Below are 17,880 nucleotides of genomic sequence, written 5' to 3'. Positions count from 1 at the left end.
TTACAGTACTTTTTTCTGAAGCAAAGCAAAGGTCCATGAACTCAATATAACAATATAAAACTATCCTATTGTTTCCATTAATAGCGTATTGTATGTCAAAAAGATGAAGAAAAAGAAAAATAGAAGACGGAAGGAAGAAAGTTTTAAAAGACTTAATTTGATCACTTGTGAACTTACAAACTCACTTAGGAAAACTCTGCTGTCAAGAATTATATTTTGGCACTGTTTTTTTGTATGTCAGGGAAGAAATTCTACCCCTTCTTAAAAATTAGGAAAAGTACTGTGAAATATTTCTATCTTGAAAAATTTAGAAATATGTAATAACATTTCTATATGTAATATGTGGTTTCCATGATTTCCATAAGGATCCATCTTCCCAGTGGTGTTCATCAAGTACATGTAAAACTCAACATTCCCCTTTTCCAATTACTTCTAGGTTACTGTGTCTTAAGGTGCTTGATGAGGTATTGAATATCATAAATCCTATCGCAAATCTCATGCCCCGACCCTCTTGCAAATAGGGCCACCATATTTTTTATAAGGGATATTTTAAATAGATTAACACCACCTCAGTGCCCTATTTTAGATAGATCCTTTTATAGTAACTCTAAATATTAGGAACAAATTAGAGAAGTACATGCCAGTTCCATGAAATTAATCCCAATCCTTCTAATGTTTATGCAATTTGCCAGATAGAACTAGATAATTCATAGAAATTTGATCATCTAGGGATACGAAACTGTTTTCACTTTGCATGCTCCTACCCACAGCAAGATGAGGTGTTCCTACTGAGTTTAAGTGTATTCCATTGAGAAGACTGTGTAGGTTGTCTCTGGATGGGAAACAGGGGTTTGCACAAAGCCCAGCACAAACCAATGAACATTCTCACACAGTTAACATCGACGTTCATCAGGAAAACACAGGAAAATGTAGGTAGCTTCTGTCCTAACAATCTCATTATGCTTTTACTACATCAACTGCCAAATTCATTAAAACTTTTCAATACTCATTCAACTAGGATTGTATTTATCTGAACAATAAGAATACTCCCATCATGATTCAGTGCGTGGATATGATAAAGATCATGACTTGTAGGTAGGAAGCACAGCACTAGGGTTTCATTTCACTACTTTAGATTTGCTGATTCAAAAAAAAAAGATATACAAAATATAGGATGATGCTACTACACTACATAATAAAACTCTGGAATATAAGTGGTTCCGCCATAAGACAATCTGCAAATATACAAATGCTCAGTGTATCAAGGAAGCCAAATATTTAGCAAAAAAAAGAATACCTCCTCTGTCAATATAAGTAACACTTATTATAGGACAAGCTTTTTGGTAAATGAGAAAATATCTGTGACCCTATGGTTTGGCTGTTTACGTATAATGAACTAATAACAAAATAAATTAGTCAAGAGTGGTATTTAACTCAGTACACAAGTTATAAGCAGTTTAATAAGACTCTGGGCTTTGAAAATAAGGAAAACCACTTAATGCAGCTTTATTTATTATTTAGTTCTATAAACTAAAGTGTATCTGTTTATTAACTTAATTTTTCACTTTTCAAGAACTTTAATTGATTTACGATTAAAGCCACAATGAATATACAATGAATGCAAAGTATACCAATTAACTGTGTACCCAGAGTCTATCAATTCCAATGTCTATAAATACCTTAGGAAAATGGTCTATACATTTACTGCAAAATCAAGCTTTGTTTTGCTTTTTTTGATAAATGAACATGCCAGATAGAGAGAGGAGTTATGAGACAGCAAAAAAACAAAACAAACAAACAAACAAAAACCTTGTTGACCATTATCCAATTTATTCCCTAGATTTCCCCTTCCCTAGGACCTTACTGAATGCTTTGGCCACATCTTTGTTGCGGAAGCTGTAGATAAGGGGATTCAGCATAGGGGTGAGAATGGAGTAGAAGGATGACACCATCTTGTCCTGGGTTGGGGAACGATTAGAAGTGGGCCGCATGTATATGAACATAGCTGCTGCATAATACATCCCGACAACAATAAGGTGTGAAGTACAGGTCGTAAAAGCCTTGTGCCGACTCTCTCCAGAGCTCATGCGAATGACAGCCGCAATTACACGAGTGTAGGAGATAACGATGAGTAGTAAAGGGAAGAGAAGCATCAATAGACAACAGATAAAAAGAACAATTTCAAATGTGGAAGTATCAGTGCATGAGAGACTTAGGAGTGCAGGCACATCACAGAAAAACTGGGCTATTTCTCGGGAGCTGCAATAGGAAAAGGACAAAGTAGCAGCTACATCGACAATACCATCCAGGGAACCAAGGATCCATGAAGAGGCAGCCATGAGTCCACAGATTTTCCGGTTCATGAGATTGTGGTACTGAAGAGGGTAGCAAATGGCAACATAGCGGTCATAGGCCATGACAGCCAATAGGAAGCATTCACCACCGAGGAGAGACACAAAGAAGAATATCTGGGTTTCACATCCTGCTACAGAAATTGACCATCTGCCAGACAAATAGTTGTAGGCCATTTGGGGTACAGTGGTGCAGGTGAGCATGAGGTCCATGAGGGAGAGTTGGCTGAGGAGGAAGTACATGGGGGTGTGGAGTCGGGTATCCAGGTAGATGAGAAGAACCATGATAGCATTTGTCAAGAGTGCCACTGTGAAGATGCCCAGGACAAGAGAGAAGAGGAATATATGAGTAGGAGTGTGACTAAAGATTTCCATCAGGATGAAGTCAGAGCTAAATGTCTGATTCTCCCATTCCATGATGAATATTTTTATTATCTAGAACCACAAGAAGTTATAAAAGTTAAACATTTGGGGAGTTATTCACTGTCTATGTATGGTGCTCTGGTACTAACATACATGATATGGCCAGGTCTGTGTAAACGATGAACAGAGACCTTGCAGTCAGGAAGCATTAATCACACTCAAGCTACTCCACTACAAACTTGCATATCCTCTGACAAGTTATTTCTATGTGCTTCATTTTACTTCCTTTAAAAAGCAGAAATCACTTTTTAACTGAGTTGTAGTTGTGAAACGAGATATCAAATGCAAATCACAGCATCTGGACAGGACATCTGATTCCTCAAGGACCATATAACCTAGTATTAGATAGGAGTATATCCATAAATTTATCATATGTCAGTATGTAACAAATACTATAACAGAGGAATAGAGTGTTTCGAATGTCATTGCCTCTATAGTAAAGTCAAATAACTATAATAATCCGTTGTTTTCAAGAGATAACATATACATTTATATAATTTCATTTGTACACCAAGTTTAGAGGAAAAACAGGGCTACTAGTTATACAATAACATAGATGATGAACCTCCATTTAAAAATAATTGTTACATGACTACATCACAAAATAATTACATCATGAATAGGTTATTTAATTATGGATGAGGAAGTAAAAAATCGAAATTATCATTTGTGTTTCAGTTACAAAAGGGCAGTATCTTGAGATTTCTTTTCACACACAAAAAATGAAGGAACTTAAAGAAGGTGTAGGAAGGTATCCAAATTCCAGACCCTGCGCTTCTGTTGAATTCCATAAATCAGATCAAATGGGGCAAAACAAACAAACAAATGTTTTGGTATATCTCTATCACTATAAGAGTGAGCCAAGGCCAGCTTTTAGTGCTCAGGAAAACTGGAATGGATTAGACAAAAACAAACTGAACAAAGACAGCTCTTTATGTTGTTGAAACACCAATGAAGAGGAAACCAGCCAACCCCATGACACAATCTATTTTGTCATTAAAAGAAGGGTGTTCTCTCAGGCTGCCCACCACTGACTCAACCCAACTATGTTTAAAGATTGAACAGGTTTCATGCTTTTACTCTCAAATGCTGTTGAAGCCAACTTTCACTGCTCCTGATCTAAAGGTCCCTGGCTTCTCTACTGTGGCCCCATTAAGACAAACTTTTCAGGCAAAGAAGTAACACATTTTTGAACTCACTTATTCTCACATCTCTTTATCTTTTTTCATCTCTACCCAGAGGAGGATTTACCTGAAGCTTAAGTCAATTACATGGACCTAACAGTTCTGTTTTCATAATTGTGTGTTCTTTTTTTCTAAAAGAGGCCCCTCAAAGTTGAATGAGTTTCAAGGCCAACCTGAATTGGACCTACCCACCTCCCATCCCTCCCTTGGTGGAAGGCTGATGCAATTCTATCATTCCAGAGGCTGTCTGCTTCTCTTCCTGTGAAGGTGGGCTGTGGCGGGTGACCCATCATTGCACTCTAGGTATTGTTTGCAAACAGTATCTTTCCTGTTTTCTCCTACTCTCATATTTTCTGATGTGGAGACTGCTTGTCCAATCTAGATTGCCCTTCCCTCAAAAATTCCTAATCAAATTAGTGATTTGGGTGTGTGGTTGCAGGAGGAGACGTGTGGTTGCAGGAGGAGACTAATAATGTGCTTTGATCTAGCCTATTTAGACAAAACATTTAGAAGACTGGTCAAGTCCACATTTAGCCTTTTGTTTTTTCTGGAATACATTGGGTTTTAGAGCCAGGGCCTCCATAATAACAATGTAATGGTACATTTTCCTCTAGTCTAATAACACCTCAATTTTACTATAGTGTTTTATGCTTGATAAAATTCAAATGAAATTCACTATGCAGATAATTACAATAAAAATCCACAAATTAAGACCACTCAATTAAATTAATTTTTTCAGCATTCATTCAGTCGATAGTTAAATAAAACTTCTCCTGTGTTCAGAGAATTATTTTGGAAACAGCACATAATCAATATCCCTGTTTATTATTGTTAGCATTACCTGACAAGAATTTTGCTTTTCAGATATCTATGTAAAATTACTTTCTAAATGAATGGTTAGAGAAATAGGCAAGATTACATGAGAAGAGAATTAGCAAAAACAGAAAGACTTTTCCTGGTCCAGTCAGCGAGAATACAAATTTCAAATTCTTGTTTCTTTCAATCAGGCTATTTCAACAACTTTGTAAAGTTTTCTGCTATTCGTCTATATTATTTATTTTAATTTTAATTTTAAAAAGGTTTACACTTAAAATAAAATACGCACAACAAAACATGAACTCCTCACTCATATCTTGTTCCCCAGAGGCAACCAGTTTTTCATAATTTATTATTTCACCTGCTGGCTACAGTCATAATAATATGTTTTTTACTCTATTTTGCGATTGACCGTACCTGACATGAAAGTTAGAAATTCATGTCTTTTAAACGGTTTTCCATCTCCTTTCTCATTTTCTTCATACATTTTGATAATCATAGTATTTTTGATATCCATTTCTTTGATTCTCTCTCTAAATTTGTGCAACATCTTTAACACTCCATTGCTGTTTTTATTAGATTTGTAAGAAAAAAATATGAGTACCTATATCTCTCACTGTGTTACTTCACCATCCCTCTATAACCAAATATTGTCCGTGTTGGTGACATTTATCAGAATATCTTTTCAAAAGATCATGTAATGATTATCTATCGATTTAAATAGTGTAATGCCAATGCAATTTTGTAATTTTAAGACCATGCAAATGTTAGGAGCACAAACTACTCTGTTTTTGTAGAGACAGGACTGATTCATCTACAGTCCACCACCCTTAAGGGGTAGCTGAATTGTGAATACTGGGTACTTCAGAAGACCCTGTGAATGATAGACTTCGATTTGGGTGTTTTAAGTGGAAATCTAACTTTTAAAATGAGACTCGCTGAAGACTGAAATGAGAGGTTGATGTAAGGGGACCAACACCCCAGGAGAAGCCTATATCCTCTCAGTCGATTTGGTTGCTGTCCCTAGAGAGCGGTACTCTCTTTCATTTGTTTTGCTTCCAGGTATGCACCTTGCCGCCAATGGCTCTGAATGAGGAGTGAGGACCAGAGACAATGGTGGTGGGGCTTATTAGAACAGCATTTTTTAAACATGTCTTCAGCTAATGTGTTTTGAATTGGGCCTTTGTGTGTAATTCACGACTATAGCAATTTCTGGTTTGTTTTATTCATCAGATATCTATGTTTTTTGATCCTTCCATGTGTCCCTCATAATATTTAATTTGCTCATCATCTCTTCCCCCATAATCACTGTCTTTGTGTATTGCTACATATACTCCTCGGTATTCTTGAATTGGAAACCCTCCCATAACTTTCTAAACATACCTCTACAGTAGCACTTATAAAATTGTACCATTACAATTTTTATATATGTATATATGTTATGCATATGTACATGTACATATATGCTCACCTTCATGAGACATAAATGCTTTGCTGCCAGTGTCCTTACCAATTCCTTATTCTGTCTTTTCAAAATATTTTTGACCACCATCTTCCTTAATTCTTTAGATGCACATTTCAGTAATCATAAATCACAACTTTAGATTCTTTACTCTTTTTTTTATTCCCAAAGACCCAGTCACCCGGTCATGCAAATTTGTTCTTAAAACTCTCTCATTCATACAGACACATCTGTTCTTATGTCTATAATAACAACCTAATCCTCATATACCAATAGTTATTATATCAGCTAATTAAGCTTTATTTCTGAAGGTTCTTAAACCCACTTCATCCTTACGTGTACATGAGTGACCATCATTGTATTTCACAAACTCCAGAAACTTCAACTTAACATTCGAAGTGTTCAAGGATGTACTCTACTTACTAAACAAAGTTTAATGTTCCGTAGGCAACTAGCACCTCATTCAAGCCAGCATATTTACTGTCCTTGGAATATGTTAAACAACATTGAAATAATTAAAAAAAGGCGTGTCTTTTCAATATCATACAAGGGTATTGTTTAACAGCTCTCCCAGGATTATTTATTTATTTCAGGGAATGTACTCGTGTTTACCTGTGTGTGTGTGTGTGTCACTATCCCTGGGAACAGATAGAGTTTCTTCATCCCTTACAATTGTATTAAGAATTTGTGATAAAAAACTTATCTTTTAAGTTTGCTAGAGACTTTAAAGAAATAGCTGATTAAAAAATCTCAATACTGTCCCACCTGAAAAACTGTATCTTACAGAATATTAGTAGCCAATAAGATTGTGGTTAAGTAATTTTCAAAAACACCATAGACTGTCTTTAGTTATATAAATAATAATAAAAAGGGCTCATATGCAGTAATACACTCAAAATCTTAAATTGTGTTATTCAATCTTTTGTAAAGCATTGTAAATTCTTTCTTACAAAAGAAAATTCACATTCAAATTCTCACAAAATGTTTCATGCTATATAATCCTGAATTAAGTTCCCTAGTATCAATGACCTTTACAAACACCACATCATAAAACACTATATAGCTATACCTAATTATTTAATTAGAGTACAAGATTATACTGAGCTTTGTCCCTACTTACAAGAAGGAGGACTATTCCAAATATGTATATGTAAAAGGAAAATAAAAGAAAGGAGAAAAACCTGTGCTGAGGAAGATGATTAATTTGTATAAATTTTGAGGAAAAATAGAGACCTGAGAGGAATAAGAAATAGAGGAGAGACCATATGGAGAAGACAGACAAGAATTTGGACGTGGTCGGGGCATATCAAGCATGAAAAGGTCAATTCATGTGTTGATGCCACAGTACCTCCTAATTTGCATTCTCCCTCAGTTATAAACTCAGCAACACCATCCTCCTGCAGAACGCAGTAGAAAGTCTGCGGCACATCAGGTGGATTATTGTGGCACACAAGAATGTCTCCTAAGATGGTTAAAAAGTACTCATTTAGTCCAGTGGTTCTCATAGTGTGATACCCCAACCAGCAACATCAGCATCAGCTGGGAACTTGTTGTAAATGTGAATTCCCAGGCACCACCCTAGAGCTACTGAATCAGAAACTCTGGATATCAGGCCCAGAAATATGTTTTCACAAGCCTCCAGGTGATTTGGATGTTGGGTAATGTTTGAGAACCACTGATGTAGTCTAACTTCTTGCCTTCAAAGGAGACCTCCTCACAGCATCCAAAATAGAGAAAAGCTAGTGTCTATTGGAAAGACACACTGCTACTTCTGAAAATTTCCCATGCCTTTCCTGGTAACCTCATCCAATTTCCAAGTAAATCTTTTACTTCTCATGGTCTGGATACAATATTCTATATTCCCTGATTACATTTCTTAGTACCATTGAGTTATGCCACTCTCTTCAAAAGCCTCCACAGGTTCCAAATTGTCAGAAAAGTAAATGGCAACTACTTATTTCTGGCATTCAGGATACTGCACAAGAAGTTTCACTCACCATCTCAAGAGGTTCTCCTCATCCACTAAACTGAGTCAAGTGGTCTCTTCTATTGCTCTTTACCAAAAGTGTTGTAGAGTGTTGAACAAGGACATAGATTTTGAGATCAGACTTGCCTGAGTTTCAATCATCACTCCACTGTCAAAAGTGGCACCATTAGGCCTTCTATTTTTGTTTAATTTCTATAGTGAGATTCCTGTAATGAGGCTAGTATGTATCTCTCAGGATTGTTGTAAAGATAACAAAAGATAACTCTTATAAATCACTCAGTATAAAGCTGAGACCAAAATATGAACTCAGAAAACATGAACTTCAATTGTCTTAATCATTACCGTTATCACAATTGTTACATTTAATCATATTGTATTAGTTTGTTAGGCTTCCATAAAAAGGTACCACAAACTGGGTGAACTAAACAATAGAAACTTATCATCTCACAGTTCTGGAGGCTAAAAGACTCAGTTCAAGGTGTCAGTAGGGTTGGTTCTTCCTGAGGGCTGCAAGAAAGAATGAACTCCATGCCTCTCACTAGCTTCTGGTGGTTTTCTGGCAATCTTGGTATTCCTTGCTTGTAGAAGCAAAACCCTGATCTCTTCCTTCATCTTCACATGGAATTCTCCCTGTTTTCATCTCTGTCTCCAAATTTCCTCTTTTTTACAAGGATACCAGTCATTTGGATTAAGGCCTATCCTAATGACCTCATTTTAAGTTGATTACCTCTGTAAAAACCAGATCTCCAAATAAGGTCACATTCTGAGTACTTTGGGGGTTAGGATTTCAACATATAAGTCTTGGGGGGACACAGTTCAATCCATAACACATCTATTGATTTCCATCTTTATTTACCACCTACTATTTTGTGTAATGACTTATTCTTTCAACTAGAGTATAGGTCCCTGAAAGGTAAAATATATGTCCTTCATTTTTAAAATACTATTTTAAGCAAATAAAAGTATGCTTTACACAGAGTTGAAAATGTGCTTCCTAGCAAAAAACATGTCTTGAACTAATGGACTAGATCCATGAGGAGATTCTCTGAATGATTTTTAAAGTAGCATACATTATAAAACAATCAAATCAAAATAATGTCTTACATTCACATAATACCCTTTTAAAACCCCCAAGATTTATACAAGATTAACATTACTCAAGTTTTAAATATGGGATGAACTAATGCATGCCAAGTTAAGATGAAAATAGATATATTGTTTTGGAAGTATCCAAAATAGTACAGGTTTTCACCTATTTTGCCTCATTGAAACTAAGAAGGTCCCAGAAATTTTGTAATTTAAACTTCTTTTTGCAATCTTACCTGTTGATGTTTCCCAAGAAGATACAATAGCACTGACTGAGTAAATAAAAGGGTTTAATTCCTAAGATTTTTTTCTAGTTAAATTTCTTAGTCCACAGGGATTCAGTCTCTTGCCTTTAATTATAGTGGTGAAGTTATCTTCTGACTTTTTCCTAGGTCACCAAGGTAATTATTCTTGTTTCCAGTATAAGCTTTACTTTTCATACCAGATCATAGAGAATTCTCACTTTCTTTCATCATTAATAATATAAACTGCTTGAAATATACACCTGTCTACTGTCTGGCTTTTAAATTCTTAGCAATTTCTTATGCTTCCTATCCCAATGGTTCTCAAATTTGGATACTCACTAGAGTCCCTTGAAGAGATTAAAAACTGTTTCTCAGGACCAGACCCTTCTGACACCCATTGAATTGGAATCTCTTGGGACGAGGCCAGGCATTGCTATTTTTAAAATCTTCCCAGTTGATGCTGTTGTGTAGGCGCTACTCTTTCCAAAGTTAACAATGACATCTTGGCCCTTGGATTCTATTGTTCTCTGTTCCATGGTAAAACATGTTCAATAAGCTATTTTTGCCCCTCATATTTATTTTTCAGTTGACACTTTTAGATTAAGCCACTAATAAACCCAAAACATGTTTGTTAGTCATTAAATACCTTATCTATATAATCCATAAGCTTTCTGCCAGAGACACTTTACCATGGCTGAGAAAAGAAGCAGAATTATATGCTACCTCATCAGCATCAAGCCTGAGATGATTACTGAGATAATGGGGATTTTTCCTTTTTTGTACCTTTTTTTTCACCATTTTTGGGGGAATATTTACAACGTTTAAAAATGGTCACACATTGTCTTAAAATGGACATCATCAGTCACTATTAGTTTCTTTTTTCTTATGATATCAGTGATTCAAATATTGGTCCTTCACTCAACAGTTGTTATGTTCTTAGTTCTCTCTCTGAATGACTTCCCCTCCAAATTCCTGCCTAGCCCTAGTTAGGAGCCTTTGAAAGCTCATATTCAAATACCTGATACTTATGGTCAATTGGACAGTTTTGAGAGATGATGTATTAGTTCCTCTGATCACTGGGAAATGTGGAATCTTATCATGTCCATGAGAAGGACCCATAGGGGTACAAGCCCCAGTAAATACTCAGAAGCCTCAGTAACTCTGTTAGTCAGAAGAGCTGGAGGGCTATTCCCTATAAGTGGTAAATGAGGGATAATTGGAGTGTTACCAAAATTCTACTTACCTTGTTTCATCTCAGTCTCTGAGATTAATGTGTTACATCACCACTTTATTAGTTTAGTAGAAGAAAGATGGAGCTTTCCCTGGTGAATAACATCAAAGGGAGGCTCTACCTTTTTATACAAAATGCTTGACATTCAATCAATATAAAGAGACATGTAAAGAGACAGGATCATATAAATGAATACAAAGAGAAGAGAGGACAATGGGAATAGACTTCCTGGTAATCCACTAAATAGAATTAGGAGTCAAGTACTTTAAGAAAATTATCTGAAACATGTTGAAGAAAAAAAAGATACAGAATGGAAAAATTAGATGAAAGTGTGTAGTATTTCACCAGTGACTCAGAATTGATAATAAAATAATCAAACAACAACCCAGGAATAAAAAATATAATAACAAAACTTAAGAATTGAATAGATGGGTTTGACAGTATACCAGACACAGCACAAGAGATGACTAGTGTATTGAAAATCAGGTTAATAGTAACTATTCAAATTTAAGTTCAGAGAAAAAAAATGAAATAAAAGAACATAAGAAATCTATAGGGCATAGTTAAAATTTCTAATATACATGCAATTGCACTACCATAAGGAGAAAAGATGGAATAGAAAAAAATAAATAGTTGAAGAGATAGTAGTACAGAATTTTCCAAAACTGATGAAAGATATAAATTCACAGATTAAAGATGTCTATAAACCTCATACTAGTGGAAAGATAGAACCTAGGAACAACATAGTCAGACTAGTTGAAAAAACCCAGAAATACAATAAGAAAATCTTTAAATCAGAAAGAGATGGAAGATATTGCTTTCAAAAGAGCAACCTGACTTGAAATCCGATTATAAATAGAAAGGATGGAAGCCAGAAGAAAATGTAATATTTTAGAAAGGCTCAATATAAATAACTGCTAAACTAGAATTTTATACACAGTAAAAAATCTAATAATGAAAACTCTCTGATTAATAACAATTATATGCAATGAGGAAAGGTTGGTGTTCAAAAAATCATACTGAGACAAGTGGATATTTATATGTATAATAATAAGCAAATATTAACTTAATAACTCCAACTTACAAAAAGAAATTACATAAGGATTGAAGAGGTGAATGTGAAAGATAAAGAGATAAATTTTTAAGAAGAAAACAGGATAAGACCCTCATGATTTACAGTAGGTAACTATTTCTTAAGCACACCTGTTTGGGTATTATATGAATAATATAAGTGATAGACACGACATAACTCACATATTTTTAAAAGTTTGACAAGCAATAATGAGTAGCATTCTTTTAAAGAGTACCTTGGGGCTGGCCCGGTGGTGCAGTGGTCAAGTTCGCACGTTCCACTTCTCTGTGGCCCAGTGTTTGCTGGTTCAGATCCTGGGTGTGGACATGGCACTGCTTGGCAAACGCCATGCTGTGGTAGGTGTCCCACATATAAAGTAGAGGAAGATGAGCATGGATGTTAGTTCAGGGCCAGTTTTCCTCAGCAAAAAGAGGAGGATTGGCAGTAGTTAGCTCAGGGCTAATCTTCCTCAAAAAAAAAAAAAAAAAAAAGAGTACCTTGACTAAACAACCAATTGGTCAAAGAAGAAATCAAAAGAGAATTTAAAAATATCTTCAGACAAATAAAAATGGAAATGCAACATGCCAAAACTTATAGAGCATAGCAAACGCAGTTCTAAGAGGAAAGTTCATAATAAAACAAAAAGATCTCAAGTAATCAATCTAACTTTCAGTCTCACAGAACTAGAAGAAAAAGGACAAATGAAGCCCAAAGTTAGGAGAAGGAAGGAAATGACAAAGAGCAGAGTCAAATAAATGAAATGGAGAGAAAAAGACAATAGAAAAGATCAATGAAACTATAAGCTGGTTTTGTGAAAAAGCAGACAAAATAGACACATTTTTAGCCAGACTCACCAAGAAAAGAAGAGAGAGAGCTCAAGCAAAAAAAAAAAAAAAAAATTAAAAATGTAAGTGGAGACATCACAACTGATACCACAGAAATACAAAGAATCATGAGACTACTATGAAAAATTATAAATCAACAAACTGGACAACTTAGAAGAAATGGATGAATTCATAGAAACATACATGAACAAGATTGAATCTGGAAGAAATAGAAAATCTGAACAGACAAATTACTAGTAAGGAGATTAAATCAATAATCAAAAATCTTCTAACAAATGAAAGTCCAGGAACAGACAGCTTCACTGGTGGATTCTACCAAACATTTAAAGAAGAATTAATATTAATCCTTTTCAAAACTGTCCAAAAGTCAGAGGACAGAACACTTCCAAACTCATTTTTCAAGGCCAGCATTACACTGATGCCCAAATCAGTCAAGAACAGTACAAGAAAATAAAATTACAAGCCAATATTCCTGATGAACATACATGCAAAAATCCTCCACAAAATATTAGCAAATTTAATAGAATGATATGTTAAAAGGATCATACATCATGAGCTAGTGGGGTTTTATTCCAGGGATGCAAGGATGGTTCAACATTTGAAAATCAATCAAGATGATATACCACATTAACAAAATGAAGAATCAAAATCATATGATCATCTCAATAGATGCAAAAAAAAAAAAAAGATTTGACAAAAGTCAACATTGTTTTATGATAAAAACTATCAGCAACCTGGATATAGAGGGAGTATACCTCAACATAATAAAGGCTGCATATGACAAGGCCACAGCTAACATCACACTCAATGGCAAAGAGATAAAACCTTTTCCTCTAAGATCAGGAACAAGACAAAGATGTTGTCTTTGTTTTTGTCTCTCATCACTTTTATTCAACATAGTACTGGATGTCCTAGCCAGAGCAATTAAGCAAGAAAAAGAAATAAAATCCATCCAAATCACAACAGAAGTGAAAGTGTCTCTGTTTTTAAATGACGTGATATTATGTATAAAAACCATAAAGACTCCACCAAAAAACTGTTAGAACACATAAAAGATTTTAGTAAAGTTTTCAGAATACAAAATCAATAGACAAAAGTCATTCGCATTTCTATACACCAATAATGAACTATCAGAAAGAGAAATTAAGAAAACAATCCCATTTACAATTGCATCAAAAGAATAAAATACTTGAGAATAAATTTAACCAAGGAGGTGAAAGATCTGTACACTGAAATCTATAAGACATTAATAAAAAAAATTGAAGAAGCAACAAATAGATGGAAAGATGTTATGTGCTCATGGATTAGAAGAATTTATATCGTTAAAATGTCCATACTACCCAAAGTGATCCGCAAATGCAATGCAATCTCTATCAAAATTCCAACGGCAATTTTCACAGAAATAGAACAAACAATCTTAAAATTTGTATGGAACCTCAAAAGATCCCGAATATCCAAAGCAATCTCGAGAAAGAAGAACAAAGCTGGAGGAATCACACTTCCTAATTTCAAACTATATGACAAAGCTATAGTAATCAAGACAGCATGATATTGGCATAAAAATACACACATAGATTGATGGAACAGAATACAGAGCTCCCTAAACCCAAGTTTATCTGTTCAATTAATTTATGGCAAAAGAGTCAAGAATATACAACGGAGAAAAGATCATTTCTTCAATAAATTGTACTGGGAAAACTAGACAACTCCATGGAAAAGAATGAAACTAGACCTCTATCTTACACCATACATAAAAATCAACTCAAAATTGATTAGAGACTGGAACACAAGATCTGAAACTATAAAGCTCCTGGCAGAAAACATAGGGGGTAAGCTCCTTGACATTGGTCTTGGCAATGATTTTTTGGATTTGACACCAAAAGCAAAGAGAACAAAAGCAAAAATAAACGAGTGGGACTACACCAAACTAAAAAGCTTCTGCACAGCAAAGGAAACCACCAACAAAATGAAAAAGCAAACTACCAAATAGGAGAAAATATCTGCAAATCATATATCTGATAAGGGGTTAATAGCAAAAATATATATATAAATCATACAATTCAATAGCAAAAATCCCAAACAATATGATTAAAAAATGGGCAGAGGATCTGAATAGACATTTTTCCACAGAAGACATACATATGGTCAATAGGTACATGAAAAGGTACTCAACAACACTAATCATCAGGGAAATGCAAATTGAAATCACAATGAGATATCATCTCACACCTGTTAGAATGACTATTATCAAAAAGACAAGAAATAACAAGTCCTGGTGAGAATATAAATTGGTGAAGCCAATATGGAAAACAGTGTGGAGTTCCTCAAAAAAATTAAAAATAGAACTACAATATGATCCAGCAATTTCACTTCTGGGTATTTATCTGATGGAAACAAAATTACTATCTCAAAAAAATTCTCCACCTCCATGTTCATTGCAGTACTATTTACAATAGCCAAGACATGGAACCTAAGTGTTCTTGGAGACATAAATGGATTTAAAAAATTATTCCACCATAAAAAAAGGGAAATCATGCCATTTGCAACAACATAGATGTGCCTTGAGGGCACTAGGCTAAGTGAAATAAGTCAGACAGAGAAAGACAAATACTGTAATCATACACGTACACATTGAATATAAAAAGAAAAAGCCCACAAAATCATACAGAGAACAAATTGGTGATGCCAGAGTCAGGGGGTGGAGGGTTGACTAAATGGGCAAAGATGGTCAAAAATAAGATAAATAAGAGCTGGGGATGTAACACACATTGTCTTAACTAAAATTTAGAAAAAAAGAATTCCTTGAAAACAGACTAAAATAGAAAATATGTTGAGTCATAGTGCAGGTCTCATTTCAAAGGACTAGAATCATTCAAAGTTTTTTCTAGATTAGAGTGGATTATACTAGAAATCAATAATTAAAAGGTAACCAGATAATCTACACCTGCTTGGAAATTATGCAACACACTTCTAAATGACACAGGCACCAGGAAAGAAATCACAATGGATATACAAATATTTTTACTACATAATAATTATAAAGGCACACCATATTAAAACTTACACGTAGCTAAAGTAAAAGGGAAATTTATAGATGTGAATGCTCTACAGAATATAAGAATGCCCAAAAATACACAATCTAAGCTTTCAACTCAAAAAAGTGAGAAAAATAAGAGGAAATCAAACCCAAAGAAAATACAAGGAAGACAAAAAAGGATGAATTGAGAAAACATACAGTAAAAGACAATTGACAAAGTAAAAACAAAAGTTCTCTGTAAAGATTTAAAAAATACAACCAATTCCAGCCATGATAGAATAATTGTACAAGGCCTGGCCTTGTGGTGTAAAAAATCATGAACTGGATAAAATATATGTGGTAGGCTGGATAATAGCCTCTCAAATATGTCCACATCCTAATTCCTGGAACTTGTGAATATGTGATTGTACCTGATAAAAGGGTCTTTGCAGGTGTGATTAAATTAAGGACCTTCAGATTATCCTAGATTATCCAGGTGGGCCCAATGTAATGACAAGGGTTCTAACAAGAAGAAGGTAGAAGGATGAGAGTAAAAGAAAATATGCAAGGATGGAAGCAGGGGTCAGAGAGGAGAAGAGATGTTATGCTGCTGGCTTTGAAGATGGAGGAAGGGGTCATAAGCCAAAAATGTAGGCAGCCTCTGCTAGCTGAAAAAGGCAAGGAAACTGATTCTCCATTTTAGACTTCAGCAGGAACCAGCCCTGCTGACTCCTTGATTTTAGCCCAGTGAAAATGGTTTTGGATTTCTGACCTCTGGAACTGTAAGGTTATTAATTTGGGTTGTTTCAAACCATTATGTTTGTAGTATTTTCATATAGCAGCAATAAGAAACTAATATAATATACAGAGCAGCTGCTTTCAGGCATTCAGTGCATATAGGCAGCACAACCTACTCCAGATAATTAATAAAAAAAATAAAAAGACACGTAGAACATTTGAAAAATACCATCTACCAACATGACATAATGAACATTTGTAGAACATTACACCCAAGAAATGAAGAATATACATTCTTGCCAAGTACAAATGAAATAGTCACCAAAACAGACCATACGGTGAATCCTCAAATAAGGGATAGCAAATTTAAAAGTGAAATTTCACAGAATATTAATTAAAAATAAACAATAACATATACCAAGAAAATCCCCAAATATTTGGAAATAAAAAATACCCATGAGTCAAAGAAGAAAATATTTTGAACTATATGGTAATGGAAACACAACATCATAAAATCCACAAAAGAAAATGTATATACAGCAATGTATAAAAGAAAATAAAGAGCACTAAATGCTTATGTTTGAGAAAAAGAGAAGTTTAAAAATCAGTTATTTATTTCCACATCAATAAGAGAAAAAAAGAATAAATTCAAATCAAAATAGTAGAAGGAAGGAAAGAGTAAAACTAAGGGTGAAAATCATTAAATTATAATACCAAAATAAAGAAAATTAACAACATGGAAAGTTGTTTCTTTGGAAATATTAGTAAAGTTGACAGATCTCTAGCACAACTGATCAAGAAATAAAGAGGAGATACAAACTATAAATATTAGCAGAGAAAGAGAGTCTATCATGAGAGATGCCACAGATCTTAAGTGGATAATAAGGCAATATTATCAATAAGATATACCTATTGAAATTTTACGTTGAATTTAAAAATTCGTTTAAAACTACAAATTACCAAAACTGACACAATCAGAATTTCAACTCAGAGTAGTCCCATACCTACTAAAGAAATTGAATTCATAGTCAGAAAGCTTCTCTTAATGAAATCCTAGTTTCAGATGGTAGTCACTGGTACATCATATCAAACAGTTAAGATAGAAGTAATACCAATTCTAACCAAAATCTACCAGAAAATAGAGATGAATGGGACACTTGCAATTTTATTTCATGAACCCAACATACCCTTTTGCCAGAATTCATCAATTAATCACAAGAAAATAATATCCTTCATGAACATGGATGCCAATTCTGAAACACAATATTGGAGAATTGAATTGAGAATATAGAAAAGGGTAATAAATCATCACCAAGTGGGTTTCGTCCCAGGGATGCAAGCCAAGTATATTTATCTTCGTTAAATCAACGTAATTTGACATATTAAAACAAAAAAGGAGAAAAACCATAGGATCATCTCAATAG

The 17,880-nt window shown here is 34.4% G+C and overlaps 1 protein-coding gene across 1 annotated transcript; it reads right to left on the bottom strand.

Annotated features, from left to right (window-relative positions):
* Nucleotides 1-1,549: 1,549 nt before the first annotated feature.
* On the bottom strand, nt 1,550-16,778 carry LOC106829641 (olfactory receptor 2M3-like). Its single transcript, XM_070515470.1, has one exon. The coding sequence runs from the start codon at nt 2,766-2,768 to the stop codon at nt 1,830-1,832; it is 939 nt and encodes a 312-aa protein (XP_070371571.1). The 5' UTR covers nt 2,769-16,778; the 3' UTR covers nt 1,550-1,829.
* Nucleotides 16,779-17,880: the final 1,102 nt, after the last annotated feature.

The sequence above is a fragment of the Equus asinus genome, chromosome 8 (assembly GCF_041296235.1).
Source record: "Equus asinus isolate D_3611 breed Donkey chromosome 8, EquAss-T2T_v2, whole genome shotgun sequence".
NCBI classification, from domain to species: Eukaryota; Metazoa; Chordata; class Mammalia; order Perissodactyla; family Equidae; genus Equus; species Equus asinus.
Note: the sequence above shows the minus strand (reverse complement) of the source record. Positions and strands in the feature narration are given on the sequence as shown.